We start from the raw sequence: 27,401 nt of genomic DNA on the forward strand, positions 1-27,401 counted from the left end.
TTTAAAATTCAGTTCCTCAGTTTCTGCTAGCCACATTTGAAGTGCTCAGTAGCCAAATGTAGCTAGTGCCTGTCATATTGGACAACACAGACATACGAGAATGCAGAAAGTTTAATTTGACAGCATTGTCTAGAAACTACTGACAGAAAAAGCACTGTAGTTGATATAGACTTACATACTTATATATAAAAATGCCCGTATGATGGCTTCTCAAGAGGAAAGACAATCAGATTGTTCTAAGTAGAACCTGTAATTTCATTTCATTGTGCCAAAAAAGTGACTTTTAAATTTATAAATCCCATTTTCTTTCCAAAAACTCCAACCTTAAAAGATTTACAAATGCGGAACTTCTAAAGACTACATGTACAGAATTGTATGTACAGCTAGTTCAGGATTCCCAGAATTTCTCCGATCCATCTCACACTGCTCTTCCCTTCTACATATTTGCTCATTAGCTTCTCCACAATGTGTTGACTTAAGTGTTTATCATATGTAAATATTTTTAGACTTCTATCTAATCTGCTGACTTAGACTGTAGCTCCTTGGTGGACAAAGGCTAATATATAGCTATTTTTGTCTGTGATTTTGAGGTAAAGCTTTTAAGTGCTACTTATACACCCCATGTTTTTCAACTTTGTGTAAGAGAGTGATTGTCTTTGTTCTTAAGGAAATATGTTCACCTGTTCCTTAGTAAGAATGATAAAATATGTTTTCCTTCCTCAGTTTTTTTGAAAGCAGACCCTTCTGATAAATTTGGTTCTATAATGCCTGCGTCCAGGCTGAGCCAGTGAATGTTTAGGAGGAGCCTGGAACTTCTTATGTCAGAAAGTAAAGTACTCAAAAAAATGATGAGGCCAGAGTCAAAGGACAAGCAGGCTGAAGGGGTTCCCACTGGCCAAATCTGGGGGAAATGCAAGTATCAAAATAAGTATAGTAATGAATTATAAATCATAAAAAAAATAGGAACGAATTAGCTGAAGACAGGCAGATAGTTAGATGGGTAGAGGGGAAGAAAGGCTCTTCTTCATAGTAGAGTGCTGACTGATAAATGCGAGTGGAACGGTGAAGTTGGGAAATCACCATTTCGCAGTCGTTGTCATAAAGATTGGTTTGGGCAAGAATTATCCGTGGATACTAAATATATGGGGGAAGTTTTGACAGGGAGCAGGATGTTTTCATAGTCTCACTTGTCTTCCCACATATTGCTTCTTAGTTACAAGCAGGAAAATAACTGTAAAATGGAAATCCCAGTGAAAGGCAGGCAGGCCTTTGGATGTGATAGCTTGAGAGACGTTCATCACTTTTGTCGTACTTATGTGTAAGTAGGGTGCATAACCTGAATTTAATCATGAGGAAACATCAAACAAAACCAAAATGAAAAACATTCTATTAAAAAAAGTGGCCTGTATTCTTAAAAATGTCGATGTTGGGGCTGGCCCCGTGGCATAGTGGTTAAGTCTCCACACTTTCCTTCGGCGGCCCCAGGTTCACCAGTTCAGATCCTGGACGCGATGGCATTCAACATCAAATAAAGGAAGATTGGCACAGATGTTAGCTCAGCAACAGTCTTCCTTAAGAAAAAAGAGGAAGATTGGCAACAGATGTTAGCTCAGGGCCAGTCTTCCTCACACATGCACACAAAATGTCAATGTTATGAAAGATGGGGGAGAAGAGCACAGGGGGAATGCTTAAGGAACTATTCCAGATTAAAGGAAACTAAAGAGACTTGATGACTAAATGCTAATATGTGATCTGGAACTGGATCTTGGACTAGAAGTGAATAAAATGATAAAAAGGACATAATTGGAACAATTGCCAAGATTGGAATATGGATGGTAGATTACATAAAAAGTATTGATGTCAAATTCCTATATTTGATAACTATACTATGGTTATGTTAGAGAATACCTTTGTTCTTAGGAAATAGTCAATGAAATATTAAAGAGTAAAGGGGCATGATATCTGTAACTTATTGTCAAAAGGTTCAAGAAAATAATTGTGTGCGTGTGGAGAGAGAGAGAATGCAATAACAAATGTACCACAACATTAACAGTTGGTAAATTTGAGTAAAAGCTACGTAGAAGTTCTCTACTGAAGTCTTGCAGCTTTTCTGTAAATTCGAAATTACTTCAAAAAAAAATTTTAAAAATTCTATTCCGTGTTTTCTAGCCCTTTCTAAGGCACAAAATGACGTGATGACATTGAAGATGCAATCAGAGAGACTTTCAAAAGAATACGACCGACTCCTGAAAGAACACTCAAAGCTTCAGGTGGGTGACATCCACTTTATGGGCCTACATTTTTTGAAATAGTGATTACCTAAGTCAACTATTTGGGTTATTTGCCCTCCCTAGGTCAAGAGGATGTACTTAATCCTAGCTTTGTTAAATGATTAAGGAAGCTAGATTTTTACCTAAAGGGTGAAAATTAGAACATTGCATGAAAATAAAAGATAATCATAATGTTGAGAATTACTGACATGCTAACTTATAGCCTTCTAGTTTTGGTGAAATTTTAAGGAAAACAATTGAGCCACAAAAATGACAGCATTGAAAAACAGACTGGTTCTGGAAAAATTTAGTTTTGCCATTTGGAATATTTCCTATCTTCATGCCAAAATAAGGCCAAAAATTGAAGTTCCACCTCACACTATTCCTTTTATCCCACTGTTTTAAACATCTTAGGAAAAAGCCTATGGCATTCAAATACATGACTTACCTCCAAAGTTGATGTGAAAGATGGAAATGGAAAAAACCTTTCTGTTATCAAAGCCACAAAGTCAGGGGCCACAGGTTCTCTTCCTCTTCCCCTCCAGTCCAGCAAGAGTCGAGTCCCAGCATTTGTCCACGGGGGACTTGTCTTTCCCTTCCCTGTTGGGCTGCCAGCTCCTAACCTGAATTGACTTCCCAGACACACTCTGACCATGGATGGGGAGAATTCGGGGAAGAGACCACTCCCAAGGCAGCCTGGGACCTCCCAGTTCCTCTAGGATGGGGGATCTATGCTCTTCAGCTTTCAGATTGGGCTTGTGTTCAGAATTTGGCAGACTTTGTGGCTCTCAGTCAGGACTTTTTAGCAATTATGGCTCTGTAATTATTTCACTATTCTAGAAGCCCCATTGCAGGATTCATTTACCTGCATCTTAATGGTCTTTGTGTCTCCAGAGTCTAGCACTGTGCCTGGCATGAGGCAAGCCAGGCACTAGACTCTTAGGCCCTGGAGTCAGACAGACCTGGAGTAACTAGAACTCTCATTCTATCTTCGTGATCCCAGACAGGTTGAGTCACCCCTCTGGAGCTCACTTTTCTTCATCTGTGAAATGGGAATAGCAGTAACACCTGGCTCACTGAGTTGTGGGGAGAATTAAATAGAATGTGTAGGGTGCTGAGCACTGTTCCTGGCTGACAGTAAGCACTCAAGAAATGAGAGTTATTATGATAATTATCATCATCATCAGTATTAATTCCTCTGTAGAAGTTTTACCAAAAGAATGGCTTATTCCCAACCAGCCACCTTAGCCTTGATTTAGAGCCATTCAAGAATCCAAAGCATGTTTTTAATCTGGAATTCCCAGTTGAGTTGCATGTTTGATTTAACTAACGTACTTTGACAATAGCAAGAAAAAGACAGGGCAACCCAGAGAGGGGTAGGTACCCTGTATCCTCCAATGCCAGGACGCCAAGACCTCAGTTCACGTGGTCTGGAAAAGGTAGTTCGATTTTCGGTAAGCCACACTTTCCCCGTCTCTAAAAGAGAGATCCTGAAATTGCTGACTTCACCATGGCGTGATGAGAATTACTCCATGGCATCCTTCAAGATTCACCATGGAAAGTAAAGAAACACTTTAGAAGTCTCCTGCCTAGAAATGGAACTTTTTTCCGTCCCATTTGTGATGCCAGGATGTACTCAACAAGGATGAGGATCCACACAGTGGCCTTTGCCAGGGTGTCAGAAACGTTTGGGTCCCTGAATGGAGAAAGGAGAAGCAGGAATATTTCTTGAATTTCTTCTGGCCATTGCTGAATGTCCTCATTGTGGTAACAGCTAATGATTCCGTAATCCCTGAAGAGTGTATGGGACAACGAGATTAGAGTCCCTCAACCCATTTCCTTTCCCCCAAATAAAGCTACTTTCAGCTTGGAGCTTACGCGTTCTTGACAAAGGAAGTAAAAAGCTTTTATGAGTAATTCCTTCACAAGAAAGCAGTTGTTATACCTGTTTCTTTGAAAAATGACCCCATCCCAGATATGCCAAGTGCCGTGCTGAGAGTGGGGCGTGTTCACTAGCACATTTAGACCTTGATCTAATTACTGCTTGTATCCAGGTTTTTGAAATATTTGAAACATCATGCATCTTGACTTCGTCATTACTTAAATGAGGATTATAATACCTAATGAGCATTAAACCAGATCCTGTAAAAGAAAGCACTTGAAATATTTTTAAACTATAAAACTCTATACAGCCATAAGATGCTACTAGTTATTTCTTTTTTTTTTTTTTTTTTTTTTTAAAGATTTTATTTTTTCCTTTTTCTCCCCAAAGCCCCCTCGGTACATAGTTGTGTATTCTTCGTTGTGGGTTCTTCTAGTTGTGGCATGTGGGACGCTGCCTCAGCGTGGTCTGATGAGCAGTGCCATGTCCGCGCCCAGGATTCGAACCGACGAAACACTGGGCCGCCTGCAGCGGAGCGCGCGAACTTAACCACTCGGCCACGGGGCCAGCCCCCCGCTACTAGTTATTTCTTGATTGGACACATTTTTTCCCATCCACCTACTCAGCCCCCGTTGTCCAGTATGAGACCCTGTATAAAATTCTGAGATTTAGATGTCGTTAAATAAGAACCATTTTCTTAAAAGTGACTCTCACACTTTGATATTCACCTTCTGAACTCTGCCTGAGAAGCGAAAGATTACTGTAGACCGTCTGCAGGAAAAAGCGGTATCAGATGTCCTTTGTGAATGTTACTTCTATTGCCAAACCAACCTTAGTAATTGAATTATATCCTAAGGTTCTTTGAGAAACTTAGCTTTCTCATTTACATAGTTGACTTACTTTAAATAATCATTAAATAAAGGGCTGTTAAAATATTAAGGAAACAAAGATGGAAGAGGGGAAAGTTGGTTTCTTTACTGTAAACGGATCCCACTTTGCATCTTTTAAATCCGTTTGGGTTTCCCCCTCTGGTCCCCTCTCTGGTATGGGCACTAAATAAACATCAGAGAACAGTCTCTTCAAACCCTGTGGTCTTTGCCTTTCCGTGTTTGGTCTGGCTCCCTTCTAGAAAAGAAAAAACAATTAACCGGGGGTTATTGGCAGCATAAACTCGTCAGCACCTGTAGTTTTTAACTTTCATTTTGGAAAATCACTCTTCACTTAAGAGACTTGTCCAGAAGAATAGCTCCATTAAAGCTTTGATTTTTATCTAAAGTGGTAAGATATGTGTAAACATGTGAAAGTGGTACCTTAGCATTCAAATTTCCTCCTCTAATCTGTCTTCTGATTGGGTTGCTTAATGTTGTTCAAGCTGCTCTGAAGGCATTAATGCTCAGCCCAAACAAGAGCGCGATGAACTTCCCACGTACCAGCACTGACCCCACAGCTCCATTTGAGGACAGTTTTCTTCTCAGTATAGACTTTTGCTTTCTTAGTTCAAATGAACTCTTAAGGGTAGTTTCTATCCCATTTTCCTCCAGTTTTAAATGATGTATTATAATCATCTTACTGTGATCAGCAAAGAGTATAATTTGAGGAGCCAGTTCTATTGGCAAATATCTGAAGGACCAAAAAAAAGCCACCCATCTGGGTTGTTTGGTTCCCTTTATTCTTTCCTTGCCAGAAATCTTAATTGGGCTTGCAAGAGGGGAATTTTAGAAATTTTGTTTTCCTAGTATAACTTGTGAAACAAAAGCAAAGTAGATTAAGGCAGGAAAAAAATGAGCTTATCAAGAGTGTTGTTTTTCCCCTCTAGACATTTTTTTCAAGTAAAACCCACAAAGTTTTTGTGTAGTTTTTTAAATTTGAAGCTTTCTCAATCTATATTTTCACATTTGATTATTCTCAGAATTAATAACTAGACACAGAAAGGAGAATGTTTTTTAAAATTCCTTGTCATCTCTATGAATCTCTTTCTCACTCTTTGCTATAACTACCTGTCATATTTTTTTCATACAGGATCGTTCAGGAAAAGACAAGAAAGGCCTGTGAACTTTATCAAAGAAGATTGTGATACGCCGTGTCAAGATGATAAATTTGTTATCATGTTAGCCTCTAGAAAACTTAAATTTAAAATTCAGTTCAGAAAAATGTACTGTCTATGACTGACCAATAATTTTTTAATGTCACATATGGCTGTATCATAACGGCATTATCACAATATTTGATGGTGTTTCAGATATACTGTAAAGTCTATATTCCAGCTCTTAAGAAAAATATAAGCATGGTAAAAACCTTTAGTAACAGCAAATTTATTACCAATAAAAGGAAAATTTCGTTAGCCAGTTACTTCCAAAATTAGATTTTTAAGTTGCATGAAACCATTAATATCCTTAAAATCTTTGATGAGTTTCCAGTAATAATTATATTCTATTTAATCAGATGATGATGATGATGTATTTGAACATAGTATTCAATGTGAGCAAATTTATTCATAGGGAAATTAAATAAGTATAAACATTCAGAATTAGCCACTATATTTATAAGGAAGAGACAGAAAGAGCAAACAAAACAATGACCTTAGTTGTTTTTTTTAAGCCTCATGATGCTGTGGTTTACTCTCTTAAGACAGCTATGTTGATAATTATATTTTTGTTACTGTGCTTCTGCACCTGTTGTATGGATTTTGTTGACATTTGTGTTAATGATGCATAATTAGTAAGTTTTCTACCTTGTCCAGTTCATCTAGTAGCGGAGTTTACATCTATTTGCATAGCTGCCATAGCACTGAACTGAAGCTATGTTACAGCAACGTGGAATTCTTGACTTAGAGAGTTCGTGTGTTACATATCCAAACAGCGGTGTTTCCCCTTGCTGGGAACGCACACTTAGACAGATAGTACCTCAAATACGCATACACTGGTGTCACAGTTTCTCTCAGATGTTTCTGTATTCTAAAAGCTAAAGTATTAAATACTATTTTTCCACTCAAATATTCATTTAGACTTTCCTTTGGAAGATGATAATGATTGTAATATCAATGTGATTCAGGTTGTTCCAGTGTCTAGATGAAAATCATCTTCCTTGTCTCGTAAAAACCTAAATATAAAAGAGAATAGAAAATAATTACTGGAGTTTTTCCTTTCCTGATACTTGTTTCATCCTTTGTTTATTATCATTTTAGCACCAACCTCATGCATATTTGATTTCTTTCATTGTAAAGTGGATGAAATGAGCAAGTACATAGGAATTTTATTTCAGATAAAAATCGGGAGTTACTGCTAGAAAACAGACATGTAGGAGACATTTAAGAGGAGTGAGAACTGGGAGTGATACCATATGGGCTGACGAGGCCGTAAATAACAAGGAAGGGAGTGCTGAACGAGGAGAGAACTATACAAACGACGGCACAGAGTCTCAGAAAACCCAGAGCGAGCGCCGTGTGGGCCTGGAGATCCTGAGCATCTGTGACCCCCGCCTGCTGTACAGAAATCAGGCCTAACGACAGAATCACACGCAGAAGAGCGGAAAAGACACAGCTCTACAACTCACAAAACTGAAATCGAATCCCTGCTTCACTGTTAATTTAGCCAGGTGATTTTAACAAACTGTTCAAACTGCTAGACTTCCATTTCCTCATCTCCAAGATGGGCATAATAACATTTAAGTCAGGATTCCTACATAAACTAAGATAACGTGGTGAACCTCAGAGGTGTGCAGAGGGCTTGGCAGGGGAAGGGCTGGGTGCTCTTTGAGGGGCATGAGGGTTTGGAAGACTCCCAGAAAGCACTTTAAAGTGTACATTTAAGTAGTCTTAGAGCACAGCCTCTCCATTTTACAGATCTGCAAGCTGAGACCTCAAAAGTTTGTGCAGTTTTCCCAAGATAGCATGGAGAGTTAGATGCAAGGCCAGGATTTGGGTCTAGAATCCAGGGATCCTGGTTGCCCAGCATATTACACTAGTATATACACACAGTAGCTATAATTTGCTAAACAGGTTATTGCCGTGTGCTAGGCAGGCTTGGAACCAAGGAGTTGAGCACCGTCCCAAACTGCCTCTCCAGGCGGGCTTGTTAGTTCTTATTACTCTCTTGCTGATGATGGTGTTGAGCAAATCCTCTTATAAATAAACATGTATTCCATGGATTTAGCTATACTGCTTATTAAGTTATGTTCCTTCCTGTTGGCAATAAATGACTTCTAGGCTGTATTAGAGATTGGAACACAGCAGTGTTACTCCTGCCCTTTTCTTTTGGAGTCTGTAGTTTTGTCAGACTCTCCCTACTTTGCACACCTGCCTTGAGTTCCTGGACTCCAGGAAGTAGCGCTGAAGAAGGTCTGGCTAAGCTCTCTGGAATTTGGTGTGAGTCATCCTCATTCCTCGTCTAGCTCTATCTTGGGCCCCAGTACTGGTAACTAGATTACCCTGAACTCCAGCTAGATCCTGGAGTCTTGACTACTTTCTGTGATACCCTCCCGATGTCCCCAGCCTGCCTGGATCTCCACACACCTGTGCTTGTGGTTCCGGTGCTGGTCTCAGCTTGCCTGCAGTGGCACTCCAGCTTCCTCCTGGGACCTCCCAGTGGTTCCACGGCCACTGGGTGTGCCTGCTCGTGTGGTCTGGCTCTACCTTTGTGAGTTGGTCTGGTTCTGCATTCCTCTTCCTTTGTGCGCTGCCTTCTCACTGTCCCATCCGTGTCCCACCCCAGTTGGGCGGCCCATTCCCAGCCCTACTGACATGGGATACACTTTGCATTTGAGTGCACACCACACAAAGTGTGAATATAGCAATCCTTTTAAGCCTTGCCTTTAATATCTAGAATGATTTGTCTATAAAGTCCATGAAGCGCTTCTGAACGTTTTTACCCTTGGGCCTACCTTTCTTAGAATTGTTGAAACTCCATCTATGAAAATTCAACCTTTTTTTTATCATTTCTTTCTCTAATCAATTTACTAAATGGCATTTTATTATTTCAGTGTTGTTTTCCACCTCTATCTCTACACAAACATATGACTTTATTAATCTTTCCTTCTGTGGCCGGAAGTGATTTCCAACACTACTGAAGTGAAAACGCGCCTCCCCCCAAGAGATAGCCACGTCCTAATCTCTGGAACCTGGGAATATTCTCTTCTGTGGCAAAAGAGTGAATATTACATTATATGACAAACGCTGTGATTAAGGATCTTGAGGTGGAGGGGTTATCCTGAGTCGTCTCGCTGGGTCCTAAATGCAATCACAAGTGTCCTTATAAGAAAGAGGTTTATAAACTTGTGTGACCTCAGTAAAATAATAAGAAATACATGATGACATTAAAACAAAAACCAAAAAAGGAAGATCTTGTCACACACAAGAGGAGAAGGCAATGTGACCACAGGGGCCGAGACTAGAGTGCTGGAGCCCCCAGAACTGGAAGAGGCCGGGAACAGAGTCTCCCCCGGCGCCTCCTGAAGGAGCATGGCCCTGCGATGAAACTGGTTTTGGACTTCTGACTTCCAAAACTATGGGACAATCAACCTGTTATTTTAAGCCACCAAGTTTGTGGTAATTTGTGACAGCACTCACAGGAAACTCCTCATACAAGTCACATCTGTAATGCGCTGGACTGAATCTCACAATGTGTAGAAAATAGATACCCTTTCACACCCCTTGGTCTTCCATTAGCCATTTGGGTGAATCAAAGAATCAAAGATAGCCTTAGCCATGCCTTAGTTCCTTTTCCTCCTTCAACCATATTTCTCTCCATTCCCACTGCCACTGCCAAACCGAGCCATCATCGTTTCTTCCCTGGACTACTGTGACAACTTCCTGCTGGTCTCCCTCTAAGCATTCTCTCTTATTCTTCTCCTAGGTACATGCTCTCATAAATCGTGTCATCCCCTGCTTAAAGGCTTCCAATTATCTCCCATTGCACTTCAGATCAAACCCCCAAGACCTCACCAGGCTCCCACCTACTCTCAGCCTCATCTCAGTCCACGTGCCCTGCCTACCACCCCTGCATTCTGATTCTTATGACAAGCCAAGTTCTTTCCCATCTCAGCGCCTTTACATCCTCAGTGTATCCTGCAGCCCAACCCTGTCCGTCTTTACCCCATTTTATTTTCATCACAGCTCTTGTCACTATCTGAAATTACCACATTTATGGTTTGGTTTTGTCCCCTGCCCAGTGACTAACAGTTCCTACACACAAGTAGAAAAGTTCCCAACAGGGAGTGGGGAGGATGTCCCCAAGGGACATTTGGCAATGTCTAGACATGTTTTTGGTTGTTACAACTAGGGCGATGCTAGTGGTGGGTAGAGGCCAGGGATACTGCTAAACTCTGGATAGCTAAGCACTGGATAGCCCCCCGCAAAGAATTACCTGAACTACAATGTCGGTTCTGCCACAGCTGAGATTCCCTGCAATAGATGCTTGTGGCAAAGGGCACTCAGTTGTCCCCTAATACCCATTCTTTCATTCGTCTGTGGTATTAGATACTCTGCTGTTTTACACACAGCTGCCAAGCATAAAGACAATATTTTCCAGTCTCCTTGTAGGTAGAAATGGGAAAGAATGTCACGTGGTAGGAATTATTTTTCTTCTTCCTCCATCCTGCTGCCTGAAAAACAGCAGTGCCATCTTAGATCATGAGGTTGAAGCCGTGCAAGCTAGAGCCACAAGATAGAAGCACATTGTGTCCATGACACCGTGGAGCGCTGTACCTCTCCTGAACTGCTGTTCAATAAATAATTGAATAAGTAAACGACACCAGATATTTTTAATGCATTGTCTCTGTTAATGGCCTAAACCTGGATAAAAAGCCAAAAATATGTTTGTCCTATATAGTGCAAAACCATCAGCCTTTTTTCTTTCTCTTTCCTAACTTGTGGGGTCTCATCTCATCTTCCCTACCTTTTATGTTAGGATTGTGATTTAAAATTATATCCTCTACTTTCTCTGCACATTCAGCTTTTTATATTTAACTTCACCATTATTAGTCCATCAGCAACATGTAATGAGCCCTACAATGTCTGTGCATTTCACACTGTAAGGGTTTATAAGAGAAGTAGACCCCTGGTCTCTTCTTCATTCTCTTTACCGTGACCTTCACCACAAAGAAGTTCACCAAGAAACACCACACAAACAGAGGAGCATTCAGTTATCCTATGTATACACACAGTGCAGAAGAGCTGGAGGTGTAATTGTGACAAGATTAGGAAAAACTTAAGTTTTCTCCAGGGTTTTGTTCTTGATAATCACCCCTTTTCCTGAATTTGAGCAAGAATGTACTTGAAGATTTGGCTCTGCCTCCCTAAACCAGATGCCTTCCCAGGTAGTCAAGATTCTCCAGACTGTACTGCTCCTTTAGAAATCTTTGTTCTCCCCGAAGCACCACCCATGGTAAAGAATTTCATCCTCATTCTTCCAAGGGCTGCCCGTTTCCTGGAACGCAAATGATTTCGAGACTGCTGCTTCTCAGCCAACGGCTTCCTGAAATAACCCTCCACGGAGGTTTACCTCCTGAAAAGGTTTCTTTTAAGTTTTTTTTTTTTCTGTCTTGAAACAAACTTTTGTCTCACCAAACATGGCAAATGTGGACAATATAGAATTTACAAAAGAAAATTACAGTTAGCAGTTTGCTTAATGTTCTCATACACATAGAATTATTTACAAAAATGAGACCATACAATACATACTATTTTGTGACCTGCTTTTATTCCCTCCGCATCAATAAACATTGTTCTGGAAAAGGATTCTCCATAGGAAAACCTACCTCCAATTGTTCATATGAACATCACCTGAGGGGTCAGAGTTTTTTCAAATTACATAAACTCATATGCCCAGTCCATTACTACCACCATTGAGAATGACTGACCCAGGTAACCAGTGTTAGTTGTGGGACCGTGCTATGACCATGCGGTGTGTGAGGGCAGCAGAGGGAGATGAGACCCACTGTCCTCTGACACAGAGTATTTTATTTAACCCTGTTGTTGGACATTTCATGAGAACCCCATTGACAGAAAGTGCTCTAGAAGCAATAGAATGTGGTGATTACATGCATGGCCTACCTGGGGTCAAATCCCATCTCCTCTATTGATTACCCACTTGGAGTCTCAGCTTCTTCATCTTTAAAGTGATTCTAAGCTTCTACCTCATGGACTTGCTGAGAGGGTTAAGTGAGGTAATACGCATAAGGAACTTTTTCTGGCGGTAAGCTACTTTGAACACTAGACAAAAACTGGTATCCAATGGTAAATTGGCCCCATTAAAAAACAAAAAAAGATAATCTGAAAAGAGAGTTCGTAAATATTTTTTTAAAGTGGAACCCCCAGTTCTATGTAATGCAAATGTCCTATGGGCCAGTCTAGGATGAATTTTCCTGATAACTATGAGCAGCATTCCCTGCACCCAGGACGAGCAGTGCCCGGCCACTGAGGAATACAATAAACATTTGCTTGTTTGGATTGAATTCAAGTCTACTGTGTCAGATTCTCTCCAGATGACTCTTCCCATTCCTAGTCTTTAGAGTGTGTCCTGTTGTCTTAAGACTATGACAGGATCAGCTACAATTTGGGCCAACTTTCTTAAAGTATTAGTAAGTTCCTATTCCTGGGCACTAATGTATTTCCCTTCGAATCCTGATTTGATGGTGTGGGAGGGCCTGGCTCAGGGATGCTTTAGTAACCACTTGAGGCTTAACTGCAGTTCCTTTCTCCTTTCCCGATGATTAAAATATGTATACCCGTGGGGCCGCCCCGTGGCCGAGTGGTTAAGTTCACACACTCCGCTGCAGCGGCCCAGGGTTCGGATCCTGGGCACGGACATGGCGCTGATCGTCAGATCACGTTGAGGCGGTGTCCCACATGCTACAACTGGAAGGATCCACAACTAAGATATACAACTATGTACGGGGGGGTTTGGGGAGATAAAGCAGAAAAAAAAAAGATTGGCAACAGTTGTTAGCTCAGGTGCCAATCTTAAAAAAAAAAAAATATGTATATGTGTGTGTGTGTGAGAGAGAGAGCGAGCGAGAGTGCTTTTTAACTCCTTTTAAAAAAGAAAAAGGTAAAGGCAGGGGTGGATCTGTGGGTTTGGGGGCCCTAGAACGGCTACAGTTTGGGAAGTCCTCTGTGAGAAAAAGAATATAAAATTACCAAAGCAAAATTAGGTTTGAACATGAGAATTTATTCAGAATGAGGACAGGAATCACAACAAATTGCTAGGACCTTAGAGACCAAGATCCCTGTCTTCTAAGGTCTTTGGTCTTTTTGGGCCATTTATCAGGAACACTTCCTGGTTGTACCCTGAAAGGTTGTACTCCTTTCTACCTAAAACACTCTACAACCCCAGTTTTCCGAGGGTACCCCAGTATTCTCGAGAGGCCCGAAGCTTAAACCTCAGTAATTCCGTGTGAATCTGCCTCTAGGTAAGACACGGGAGGGAAAGTTAGTGTAATCGACTTACTGAAAACGTCAAAATTTAAAGGAGTATGAATCACAGCTACTTTTTTACTTTATACTAAGTATACTAGTTTCCTGTGGCTGCTGTAATACATTACCACAAATTCAGCAGCTTACAATAATGCAAATTTATTCTCTTAAACTTCTGGAGGTTAGAAGACTAAAACAAGAGCTATGGAACTAAAATCAAAGTGTTAGCAGGGCTGGTGCCTTGCAGGTGCTCTGGCAGAGGATCTGTTTCCTTGCCTCTTCCGGCTTTGCCTTCCTTTGCTGGCTGCATCCCTTTGCTCCTGGCCCCACTGCATCCTTAAAGTCAGCCATGGCCGGTGGAGTCTTTCTCATACATGTCACTCTGACCTTGAACTTTGGCTTCCTTTTTTCACACTGAAGGACCCTTGTCCACTCTTGTGTCCACCCAGATAATTCAGAAAAATCCCTTCATTTTTAAACCAGTTGATTTGCTTCCTTAATTCCAACTGCTACCTTAATTCCTCTTTGCCATGTAGCTTAACATACTTAGAGTTTCCGGGGATGAGAATAGGGTCATCTTTGGGAGGTCGTTATTTTGTCCACCACGGTGAGTAAATTATTTGAGTGCCGAGTACTTTTGAAAATGCTTTCTGCAATCAGCTTTTCCATAACTTTTCATTGGTTCTCAATAGGGGGAATTTTCGTTTTCAATTAGCCTACCTGTGAGGGAAGCCAAAGCACAACTGTGCATTTCAGCGTTGAAAGGGGGCGGGTCCTCCGAGCTCCCATGCCCAGGGCCTGCTGCTGCCTTTGGATTTTCCAAATGAAGGCGGCACATAACTCTCCCAACACTAGGAAGTGTCAGATGTAGGATTTTCACCTAAAGAAAACAGAATTGCCAAAAGATAGCTGATTGAACACACACTTTTACTCTTTCCCAACCTCCACTAAAAGTACAGTAAAGGGAGTTTTTAAAGGCAAAAACCTCCAAGGATAAAAGCGAGCATGAGAAGAAACAGCATGAACTTTTTGGAAGCTACAAAGCAGAGGAAAGAGGGGTACAGACTTAGCAGAACTGAGGAAGAACGAATTCTATTTCCTCTGCAGGAAAGCCAAGCACGAAGTTGATTTAAAACACCAAACAATCTAGGTGCAGGAATTGGTGGCACCAACTACTCTGGCAAAGGGTATCCTTCTGCCAAAAATAAGGAGGGGGGTTGAGAGCTGTTTGAGAAGCAGTTAGATCCCTGGATGCCCCTCTCTTCCTCCAGACTGCTGGGTGATTACCCTCCCCACCCCAGCAGAAGACAATTTTCCTCTTTGAAGAGGGTAAAGCAGAAGGTTTTTTTTTTTTTTTTTTGAGGAAGATTAGCCCTGAGCTAACATCTGCTGCCAATCCTCCTCTTTTTTGCTGAGGAAGACTGGCCCTGAGCTAACATCTGGGCCCATCTTCCTCTAGTTTATATGTGGGATGCCTGCCACAGCATGGTTTGCCAAGAGATGCCGTGTCCGCACCCGGGATCTGAACAGGCGGACCCTGGGCCGCTGAAGCAGAACATGCGCACTTAACCGCTGCACCACAGGGCTGGGGCCAGAAGCTCTTTTTAATAAACAGAACACAGAGGAGTTAAGCAAGTGATGTATGCATACTAATTGCACAACTTCTTCCTCAACCCGGAATGACAGCAGCTAGTTCCTTACTTCTAGGTGGAAGACCAAAGTCTTTTTCCAGGCAGGAATCCATCAGACTCAAGAGGGAAAACCTAATGACATTGACATGAGCGTTGACATCATGGCTTCCCCAACAAACCGCCTGGCCAGCTCACCGTAAGGATCTCTCACCCACTCAGAGCTTCCAGGCAACTCTTGAGGCCTCACTTCTAGTTATGAGCAGGCAATCAAGCATGAAGTGATCTGAGAAAAGACCCTCATATGGAAAAACGGTAGTGGTTAAGTTCACATGCTCCCCTTCGGTGGCCTGGGGTTCGCAGGTTCAGATCCTGGGCGTGGGCCTACACATCACTCATCAAGCCATGCTGTGGAGGCATCCCACATACAAAATAGAGAGAGATTGGCACAGATGTTAGCCCAGCGACAATCTTCCTCACCAAAAAAAGAAAAAAATAGAAACCAAAAAACAAACAGAAAAAAAGTGCGGTAAAAATAGCAAGTGTGCAGGAAGGAGAAAAGTACTACATTAGCAAATAACAACAACTAAACTCTTAATGTCTTCAGAGAAGTCATGGATTCTTATTTCAATACACCCGTGAAATTCGAATTGGAAGCTATAAAAAATTTTTTTCAGAAAATGAAGAAGAGCCCTTAGGAAAAAACAGGAGGAAGGCCCACCGAACCCCCAGCACAATGCCTGAAAATACACCCACACACTGAACTGGATTCAAGGAGGAGATTCTACAAGTTTCCAGGGAGAAAACATGCAAAGGTTAAGGGATCCAAACGAGTTCAGATTTCTCCAAAGGAACCCCAGAAGATGAAGACAAGAGAACTGTGCTTTCAAACTTCTGAGGGAAAGTGATTTCCAACCCAGAATTCTATACTCATTAATCAAGTTATAAGTCAAGTATGAGTAATGAATAAAGACATTTTCAGGCTTGCCAGTTCTCAAAAATTTTACCTCCCACACGCCCTTTCTCAGAGAGCTGGAGGATGGAGGATGTGAGTAAACCGAGAAAGAGGAAGCTGGGGACCAAGGAAAGGAGATCAGTGCAGGGGAGAGGCAGAGGGAACCCATGGGGGAATGCAAACGGAGATTTTTAGGTACAACGCAGCTCAGGCAGATCTGGGAGATGCCTTTTCAAGAAGATGAAGTTAATCCAATACCTGATGTGAGTGAACACATTGAACAAAATGAACGTGCCAAAAGAAGACGTCAATTATGCTGGAAGAGGGTCTGAGTTAGATGGTGATGAGTATGACTGGTCATAGAAAACTAAGCAAATAATACAAGATAAAGAAATAAACAGGGGGCCAGCCCCGTGGCCGAGTGGTTAAGTTTGCGCCCTCCGCTGCGGCGGCCCAGGGTTTGGATCCTGGGCGCAGACATGGCACCGCTCATCAGGCCACGTTGAGGTGGCGTCCCATATGCCACAACTAGAAGGACCTGCAACTAAGATATACAACTATGTACCAGGCAGGATTTGGGGAGATAAAGTAGATGAAAAAAAAAAAAAAAGCTTGGCCACAGTTGTTAGCTCAGGTGCCAATCTTTAAAAAAAAAAAAAAAGAAAGAAAAAAAGAAATAAACAGCCAAAAAGGAAAAACAAGACCATTAAAACTCAAGGGCACACCAAAAAAAGCCTAGGAAATAAAAAGTAATGGTGGCTTACCACATAGCTCCATTCGGAATAGAAAACCCAATTATACTAATGTGACTCACTCACCATGAATGTCCCGAAAACTGTGACCCCGTATTGGGAGATGGAGCAATGGGGAGTGTGCAGAGGTTTGGTACAGTGGGAACACAGGAAAGAATGCTAAATCCTCATCTCACGTAGTAAGAAAAGTGAAAAGATAAACAGACGTGCGTGAATATTCTTTAGAGATAGGGACATATATATCAAAGAATCAGCCAAAGCATTTGCACGTGGCTGCCTTTGGGAAAGGGAGAATGGGGCAAGGGCTGAGGACTGCTATTTATCGTATTCACCCTGGAATTTAAGGCAATGCCTTAAATTATAACACTGATGAAAGTAAGGTTAAAGTTTTTTAAAAAAGGAATCAATATTGCTGAGTTAAGAATCTTGTTTTACTTTTCTGGAAATACTGTTCACATTAATGAGATGCTTAGGATACATTATGAGCTCTTTGGAAGGCAAAAAGCCTTATTTCGATTTCTTTCTATTGGTCCTCAGCTGGTATCAGGATTTCCATTCGTTCCTAAGGTAATTATATTAACATTATATTAGCATATGACTTTGCCTTTTCCAGAACTCTAATTAAGATTTTAAATAAGATGTATACCAGTGGGAATCTCTTCTTCAGCCTCCTTAAACACCTTTCCTATTTGATTATAATTCCACTTACTAATTCCTTCTGGCTTTTGTCTTCCAAACAATTTTTGATTTTTATTACTTGAATGCGGTTTGAACTGGTCCAGCAAATGGTTTACAAGGTCCAGGTGTAAGATAAATTGGCAAACTAAATAGAAAAGGAAACAACCATTGGGTAGGACACAGAGACCAATGTTCCCTCAGCTGATCTGTTTATTAAAAGGATTGTGCTATGAATTTTCTTCCAATTCGTTTTGCGTATTTTTTAGGCACCTTCTCTATATAGAGCATTATGATAATCACAACAGCCAATGTTTCTTGAGTCCTCACCATGTGCTAGTTTCCAAGTGCTTTATCTATGCCCCATCATTTAATTATTACAGGAAACTATGAAGTAAATATTATTATCCCCAATTTGCAGAGAAGGTAAGTGAGGCATAGAGAGATTAAGTATGTTTCCTGAATTCCTTAAGAATGGCTGAGGGGGACTCAAACCCAGAGCCCATGATCTGAATCAGTGCTGTATGTCACTTCCCATTGGACAGTGATGGACACCATGGAAGAGACCCCAAAAAAAGAAAGAGAAAGGAATTAACTATTGAGCACTTTACTGTGGTCCACAAAATTCTATCATTGTATTTAATGATCACAATATGATGAGTGATATGATTATTACCTCCTTATACTTGTGAGAGAGGTTAAGAAACTTGCCCAAAGTCACAGCTTTGAGATAAGCTTCAGCTCTCAAGAAACTTCTTTCTACTGGGGGTTACCACCAACACAGAGGGAACTGGCGCAACTACAGGATGATGTCAAATGTTTGGTAGAAATAAAATAAAAGTATAGTAATCTCCAAGGAAGGAGGATTCAATCCAAGGCAGAGGCTCGTGAGACTGCCTCGAGGAAGTTTGTGAGCGAAGACGCGATGCGTCAACTTTTGAGAGACACAGGGGAGGAGTGAACAGCATTGTTCCAGATTGCTGTTGTTTGCTGTGCTTCCAATTTTCCTCTTTTTCATAAATGTTTATTATTTCACAAGATATTGCTTTCGTGTTGACAAAATGTCATGTCCCAATTCCCCTCTTTTTTTTTTAAGATTTTATTTTTTTTCCTTTTTCTCCCCAAAGCCCCCCAGTACATAGTTGTATATTCTTCGTTGTGGGTCCTTCTAGTTGTGGAATGTGGGACGCTGCCTCAACGTGGTTTGATGAGTGGTGCCATGTCCGCAGCCAGGATTCTAACCAACGAAACACTGGGCTGCCTGCAGCGGAGCGCGCCAACTTAACCACTCGGCCACGGGGCAAGCTCCCCCTCTTTTTATAAGAATTCCAAAGCAGGGACAAATGCCTCAACTTAGAAAATGATGAGAAGTGTGGATGAAAGAGCAGACTGTGGAAACTCAGGAGGAGGAAGGTTGTGCTCTTAAGGTTAGAATAAAGGGCGGGAGGGAGTAGATAATGGGAAACTAAGAGATGGAAGGAAAGAAAATTCAAAGTTTAGGAAGAAAGTGAAATTCCCTGGGGGAAGTCTATTTTGAGATAGGACTTGGAGTCAGAACATTTGTGGCTAGACCACCGACCTCCATGGTCTTGGGGAGGTTTCCATAAATAAGATGCTGCCACTTTTTTTTTTTTTTTTAAGAATTTCAAAGGTTTAGGTTAGAAGAAAGCTTTCTCTCAGCCAAACTTTTACCAGTCCAGATCAGTGACACGTCCTCTCGATTTAAGGAAGAATTGCTACTGCTTAGCACTTGGGACCAAGCCAAAGGCGGCGTTCAGCAAGGATGGCTTCCATCTACTTGAAAATAATTCCCTTTACATCTTGTGACATCTTCCATGGATTCTGCAATGAAAATCAATTATAATCCTTTTTGGTGGGAGAAACTAAATTAGAAAGAAACATGATTAGAAACAGAAGGCAGCTTGACGCTTGTGATGCCAGATTTGTTCAACATGTGATTCAAAAGCCGTGGATGAGTTTTTCTGGCCTTTCTCCCAATTAACAACCTTTAGCTTACTTAAAAGCCAAAATCCGTGACTCAAAAGAGCGTGTTAGGAAGAAATTTTTGACAGATAAAATTAGCTATTCCTGGCAACATCAAATAACATATATACATACACTCATGTACCTTTTTTTGAAATGAAGCTCAAAATATACCAAGATCTAACTTAAACTGCTCCCAAGGGCTCCAAAACTCCATTATAATAGCCAGCATTTATCAAGTGCTTACTATGTGCCAGGCATTGCATTTAATTCTCACACCAACATTTTGAGTTAGATACTATTCTCAAATAATCTTATTTTAAAGATGATGAAATTGAATCAGGGAGGGTAAACTACTGCCCAAGGTCATACAGGGAGAAAAGGACAGAGCCAGGACTGAAACCCAGATGGTATAACTCCACTACACTCTTGATATAGCCCTTACCTTCAAGGAGTTTATAGCCTAATAGTGGGTTCAGACAAGTACCCTGCAGTGTGGTAAGTGTATACAAATTAAGAGTGCTAAGGACCTGTAGGAAGAACATCTCACCTGGCCTTTGGCTACTAGGGAAGGCTCCAGGAAAGGGACAGCTAAACCAAGACAGCAGCTAGAAATGGAAAAAGGAGGAAAGAGTTCCAAGCAGAGGAAGAAGCCGGTCTCCAAGCCCAGAGATAAAGAGCTCAGTACCATGGATGCACAGAAGAGGACTAATGGCAATGGAGAGCCATTTTGAAAGATTTTAAGCTAAGGATGGACCTGACCAGATTTGCATTTCTAGAACTTTTTTTGGCTGGTTTGAAGGATGACTTCTGAGTAGAGCAAGAGAGAAGCAGGAAGACCTGTTCGGAGGCTATTGGCTTGAGGGTAATCCTGGCCTAAACCTAGGCGGTAGCAGTGCAAATAGAGAGAAACAGAGAAACTGGAGAGTTATTCAAAAAGTAGGCTTGACAGTAGATGACATCAAAGGCAACAAAGAAGACGGAATCAAGGATGGCTCCTAAGATTCTGCCTCGGGCGGAATGGATGGACGGGACGCCATTCACCAAGATGGGAAATCCAGGAAGAGGAGCAGCTTCACGAATGGAGTTGAAAGAAGATAATTAACTCCATTTTGACCATGTTGAGGTACTCATGCAACATACAGATACACAGGGGAATCATTCTTTACTTTCTAAAAGACTCAGTCACAGGAGTTTTTAATCATCGAATTCTCCTATTTTTAAAAGTTTGATTCACAAAATTTTAATATATATACACATCTTTTTAATAGAACTTTTTTTTTTCATCTAGTAATCCATATCTACCAAAACATGGATATACACAATTTATCTTATCACTAGGGCATTTCAAACTTCAGATTATTTCTTTTTAAATGATTGACAGCCTAACGTGGACCTAGTAAAAAAAATAAACTCAAACAGTACAAAATACTGTACAATAAAAATAAGTCTCTTCATTAGTATGGACTCATGTTTAGCTTAATAGAGATACTGATGGCTGCATATATAAATATTGTAAATATGTTTATATACATAACTCAATGTATTATATAATAAAATGTCACATAATATTATTTCATAATAGACACACATATATTTCTTTGCTCTGTCTGCTGAGAGGACCCAGAAGCAATGACATACCAGTAGCAACAAGCGCACCTAATGCCCACATCTTGGTTTCTAATGCCATTCCCCAATAAAAGGAGCCAGGGCTCCTTGGAGAACTGGCTGATTAAAGGACTGGCAGAGGAAATATACAAGGTAAGCCTCGAGCATCTTGTAAAACCAGACTGTAAGGAAGTGCTCCAAAAACAAGCAAACCATTCTACGGTGAGGGGGACATGTCAAAGGGCCACAGGAGCCAACTGAAAGAGCTCCTAATGGCCAAAGCTAGAACACCCTGATCAACAAAATCAAGTAGTTTATTGGGTTATAATGCAAAGTATAAAACATATATTCATGATTCTATACTGGCATAAATAAATGATTGAATAAATGAAGGGGACAGGGGACAAATCTCCCTTGCAGAAGAATTCTGATTTATGTAGATACTCTGCCCTCAAGGAGTTGGAGTTGAACTCCCCGCTCCTCAAGTGTGGGTGGCATATAGTGACTTCCTTCGAAAGAGTACAGTATAGAAAGCGAGGGAGAGTCGGGCAGAGCCACCGGACAGTGGAGAAACCTAACAAATTCTACCTCAGCCGGGTGATCAAGGTCAGTACCAACAATGATAAGGCATGTTGATACTATGTATCCCTCGTATGATGTGATGAAAACGACTCTTTGCCTGTGATTCCCCGCCCCCCCCCCAAACCATCACACCAATCTAAGCATGAGAAAAACCAAATTCCAATAGAGGAGCATCCTACAAAATACTTGGCCAGGTACTTCTCATGACTTCTCATCAGAATCAAGGGAAGTCAGAGAAACTCTCACTGTCAAGAAACCCCACGGAAACAGGACAATCAAATGTAATGTGATATCCTGAAAGAGAAAAACGACACTAGGTAAAAACTAAAGAAATCTGAGCAAACTATTGACTGTAGTTAATAATAATGTATCAATATTGTTTTTTTATTTGTGGCAATTATACCATATAAATTTAAGATGCTAATAGTAGGGGAAACTGGGTGTGGGGGTGTATGGAAACTGTATCCTCTCTTCTCAATTTTTCTGTAAATCTAAATGTGTTCTAAGAATAAAGCGATTTTTTTAAAAGCCTCTTGCTTCCATCAGAACTTAGTTTCTTATGAATCTTTCCAGAAATACTCTGTGTTTATATGTGGGGACATTCTCCATGCGCCACTCGCTGTCTTCTCTCCACCTTTCCGTATCCTGCTCTGTGCCCTGAAGACTGACCTTATGGGCAATGTCACAGCTCCTCAGCCGTCTGAGTTTTTCCCGAAGAATTTGAGCAATGGAGGAACAGAAGGGTGGAGAAGTACTTACCAGCAGAAGATCAGAGGTAGGAAGGGCAGAAGGAGGGGGATTTTTATTCCTCCAGCTGCTTCCTCATTGGGCCTGGAAATAACAGCGCTTCCATTCCTCTACTAAAGCCACAGTTCCTGTTGGGCAGCCCTCTCCAACAGCACTCTGGGTTTTGGTCACAGCTCCCTCCCCTCCCCACTTGGGCTGGGATTGCTGGCAGCTGTCTCCTATGACAATAGCTGACAGCTCCCTGCAGCGAGCCCTGAGGTGCTACACCAGGCCTTCTTGGCTTCCTTGACCCTGCCCACACTTGTGTTAACCAGCCCTTCATTAACTCTATCTCAGTGTTTTATCTTTTTCTTGCTAGGTCTCTGATTAAAACCATATACAAATGCATATTCCCGTCATTTATACAAATAGGAGTGTCCTACACACACTCTGCACCTTGCCTTTTTTTCATCTATAGTACACTTTGGGTTTCTTTCCACATCTGTATATGTTGATCCGCTTTGTTAGTATCCCACGGTCTGTGTATATCATACTTTAAAATAATATATCAAAAGAAGGGAATGAAACTGAAGCTGAATTTAGTGGAAGGACCATGAAGCCTGTGGTGGGGTATTAACATAGGACTAGCAACTCTATGATATAGTGGTGAAGTGAACTGATGTTGCTAAAGCCCTGGATAGTCGCACAGAAGTTAAGAGAGCGAGTGGGCTTTGGAATCAACTACTTGGGTTCATATTCCAGCTCAGCCAAACTGTGTGACCTTGGGCAAATTACTTAACCTGTCTGTGTATTTCCCCATCTATAAAATGAGAAAAACAATATCCACCTCAATGTAATACTTATGCTCAAAAGCAGTTTAGTTTTCAAGTCAACTTTCAAGTCACATCAAAGTGGGTAACAAGGCACCTCCGGTGGAAATGATGCCATGAGCTGCCATCCTGGTCTCTCTCCCCAGTCTCTGTCCTTTGATTCTCTCTCTGCAGCGTCCTTCAGCTTCTTTCTTCCCTCTTTCTTCTCTGCTCAGCACACCAGTCTGTCCCTTTAATGCATGAAAGTCTTTGATATTTAAGATTCGTTTTTAAATGAAGAATTAGACAGTAGATTCTAAGACTAAGTGTGTTGTTACTAATTTATACTTCAATAGAGGAGGTATAAATGAATTGAAAAAGCATTCTTTGTAAAGCAAAGTAGCTATCAGCAGCCAGAAGAAGAAAGATGAGCTGCCTCAGATGATACGCTCTTGTTTTCCACCAAAAGTAGTTAGTGCAATTGCTTGGATCCATTTCCGCTCAGAGCTACACGAGTTACCTTGACTTCCGAGGAGAACTTGCTGAGTGTAAGGTACCACCGGTACCAAAAAAGTAAACTTATTAATCACACATGCAATAGTTAGAAACCATTGAATAAATTCTAAATATTAAGATGTTTTTTCCTTTACTTTACGTGTGTCATTAAAAAACATGGCTACCAAAAAAATATATTCAGGAAATAGTTCTCCAAAGAGCTCAAAGTATTGTAGGTATTTTTTCTCTCCACCTGCGTTCAAAGACTCTGCATTTCATAGAAGGAAAGAGGCCCCTCATCCTCCTCCTGTGACCTCTCAAGGCCTTGGTGCTAGCCTTTTTTTATCTGTCCACGCTTTCTCCTTAAATGACTGGTTTTTATTGTCAGGTACATACTAAGGACTCCCGGTTTGCTATCTCCTGATCTGACTTCTCTGGATTTCAACCCCACTGCCTTCCTTTTTGTTTCTCGGGCACATCAAGCTCTTCCCTGACTCGGGAGTTTTTGCATTTGCTGGTCCCTTTTCCAGAAAGGCTGTCTCCCGCTTCAGATCTCTCTTCAAACATCACCTCCTCGGAAAGAGAGGCCTTCCCTGACCACCCCCTGGAGAGCAGTCCCCCCTCTCCCCACGCGGGGCATTGCCCCCATCACTGATTCTACATGACATCACACTGGTCATTTCTCTCACAGATTTTATCATAACAGAATATGATCTGATCAATCTATTTGCTTCAAGTCATTGTCCCTCACTAGATCGTAAGTGCTCTGAGGGCCGGAACGTTGTGAATCCTCAGCACTTAAAATGGTGTCTGACACAAGTACGGGGCTCAATAAATACTCACCAGGAGAACAAATGGATGGATGGATGAATGAGTGGAATACTTAAACATCCAGCTCATGACAACATAGCACATCAGCATTTACTTGAAACAGTCCTCAAGTTTCCCTTCCCTCCCTTCATTGACAAACCACAGAGTTCACGGGATAAGGGGCGCAAGGACAACTTTAAAAGTTATATCCATTTAAATAATAAGAAACTTAGACAGGCCTTCAAGTTACTCTTTGCTTAGAAAACTATGCTGTTATTTTATGCTAATGAGAGACAAATGGGCCAAACCGCATATCAAATTTTGATTCATATTAAACAATGTGATGTTTCCTCTACTATCTGAGACATTTATTGAATTATATTATATAAAAATGAATTTTTATTGACACTGAAAGTTGTTTTAAATTGGAATGGACAGCCATATAGGTTTAGAAAGAACTCTTTTTTTTTTTTATGTTTTTTCTTTTTTAAAAATAAGGATTCTCATCTTTTTAAATTAGTTTCATTCCAACCCAACAATTTCTCAAGGTCCCATCCTTAAAGGATCAATAATTTAACAAGAATTTTTCCAGTACCTATTACAGGTCAGAGTTTGCCAAGGTATCATGGAGATACAAAGGAAGACAAGCATTATAATCTTATTTACTTGAAATGTAAACATAGGGGGAAATTAAAAAAAGATAAGCAAGAAATAAGCAAAAAGCTTAACAGTGATTTTCTGGATAATGAGATAAGAAGTGACGGCTATTTTCTATTTTAGCATATTTTCCATCTTGTCCCCCATAGGCATGTCTTCTTTTTCAATACCATAAAAGACACGTAAGGTATTACTTCTGTCATTAAGGAGCATATCCAATATCTGAAGAGGGAAAAAAGTAACGTACAGGAAGCGAATAGAGACCATTGCACGCAAAACTGGACAGTCACCGAAAAGGAGCCCGACCAGTTATTCAGAGGAGAGATCAGAAAGACTGAGAGAAAGTTTAAGTCCTCTTTTTGTCTAAATATGACAGAAATGTAGCATCTATTGTTCTGAGAAAATTAACAAGCATAGTGAAAATAAAAGCTCAGAATTAGAGTTGATTTTTCTGGGGAAAATGACCACTTTCCAGGCAACTGATTTTTTCAGAGTTTCTGTTGATCACAATGCCAACCTGAAATGTGAACAACGTTTCTGTTTGAAATGTGGATAACCGTGGGTTCCAAACGCTGCCTCCAAACAGAAGTGATTTCAATTCTGCATAAAAAATAGCAAACAAGCTATGAACATTACAATTCAAAGGTAGAAAATGATAAAAATCAGAATCTAGCTTGCTTTTGAAAATAGAATTTTCTTGGCATTATTTGCATGTTTCCATTATTTTGCAATTGTGATTAGAGAACTTGATTAGAGGACTTTTTAAACCATAAAGGAAAAAAGAAAGTAAAAATGTCCACTGCAATATTTGCCCTCTAGACCAGAAATAGGTAGCAAGATGGACTGCTCTCAATTTAAATTAACACAAGACTCAATTAAATCATTCTTGTAATGCACAGTCGCTCAAAAGCACAGATACGCTTACGATTTTATGTATATATCCATATTTCATCAATTCTAGTATGCCATGAATTGTAAAACTCACACTTATTTTATGAACCACTAAGAAAGAAAAAAATGCTGTCAACTGAACTATAGCACATCGTCAGTTGTGAGATGAGTCCCGACAAAATATAAAAAACGTCCATTTTAGAATCAGTGAAATAGAGTATATGGTTTGTGAACATTTGATGAATGTCTGCTGCACCCACAGCTATGAGACCACACTCCATGCTTGTCTTGTTCATCATTGCATCAATGGCCAGCACTAATAAATTCTTAATAAATCCTTGAATGAATGAATGACTGAATGAGTGAGTGAATTGTAGATCTAACAGTGGAATGTGTCTTATATTCCAAATGCCTAAATGATAAATAAGAAAATGCATTTCATTTTATGTTTATTTTGTGTGTGTATGAGGAAGATTGTCCCTGAGCTAACATCTATTGCCAATCTTCCTTTTTGCTTGAGGCGTATTGTCCCTGAGCTAACATCTGTGCCAGTGTTCCTCTATTTTGTATGTGGCACACCTCCACAGCATGGCCTGATGAGCAGTGTGTAGGTCCATGCCCGGGATCCCAACCCATGAACCCTGGGCTGCTGAAGTGGAGTGTGTAAACTTAACCCCTATGCCACTGGACCTGCCCCAGGAAAACGCATTTTAAATCAGCATTAACTGCTAAATAAGTGCTGGAAAGTAACAATAATATTGTCTGACATTTATTTGGAAATGACTCATCTATCTCTTTGGAAAGAAGTCCTGGAACTGAATCAATTCTGATAAAGAAGAACCACCCACTTCTATGTGAAACAGGTGAAGCCTGACTGGTAAAGCCTAAGTGAGTAATTTGAGGTGTTTAATATAACGAGTAAATTGGGTAGGGAGAGCAAGCTGTTATCACCTCCCACTCTTCTGTTTTTAAAAGACAGCCAAATTCAGACCTATGAGAGAAGCAGTTCTACGTTTTTATAGAAACCTGTAAGGGACATGTCATTCTGTCCAGGCACCATTTATTTGTTCTGTAGAAACGACATTTAACAGAAGAAAGCAATCTCTTCATCAAGGCACTTGCATGAGCTTATCATGGTATGATGATTATTAAACCCACCTCTTACATAGAAAGACGCAGTTCAAAGAAGAATTCTGTCTCTTCTCCAAGAGAAGTACACCCTTGCCTCCTGGTGTTATTTGCTGGTCTATTTTCTCCTCTATTCTTCTG

At 40.7% G+C, this 27,401-nt stretch overlaps 1 protein-coding gene across 8 annotated transcripts in view; it reads left to right on the forward strand.

The window, feature by feature from the left end:
• BCAP29 (B cell receptor associated protein 29) overlaps positions 1-8,298 on the forward strand; it is a 40,353-nt gene extending 32,055 nt beyond the window's left edge. For all 8 annotated transcript variants that reach the window (XM_070617176.1, XM_070617172.1, XM_070617177.1 and 5 more), the window contains exons 7-8: positions 2,170-2,270; positions 6,172-8,298. In XM_070617176.1, the coding sequence (XP_070473277.1) occupies positions 2,170-2,270; positions 6,172-6,204 (134 nt within the window). In that variant the 3' untranslated portion in view covers positions 6,205-8,298. The remainder of the gene's footprint in view (positions 1-2,169; positions 2,271-6,171) is intronic.
• Positions 8,299-27,401: the final 19,103 nt, after the last annotated feature.

The sequence above is a fragment of the Equus przewalskii genome, chromosome 4 (genome assembly GCF_037783145.1).
Source record: "Equus przewalskii isolate Varuska chromosome 4, EquPr2, whole genome shotgun sequence".
Lineage (NCBI taxonomy): Eukaryota > Metazoa > Chordata > Mammalia > Perissodactyla > Equidae > Equus > Equus przewalskii.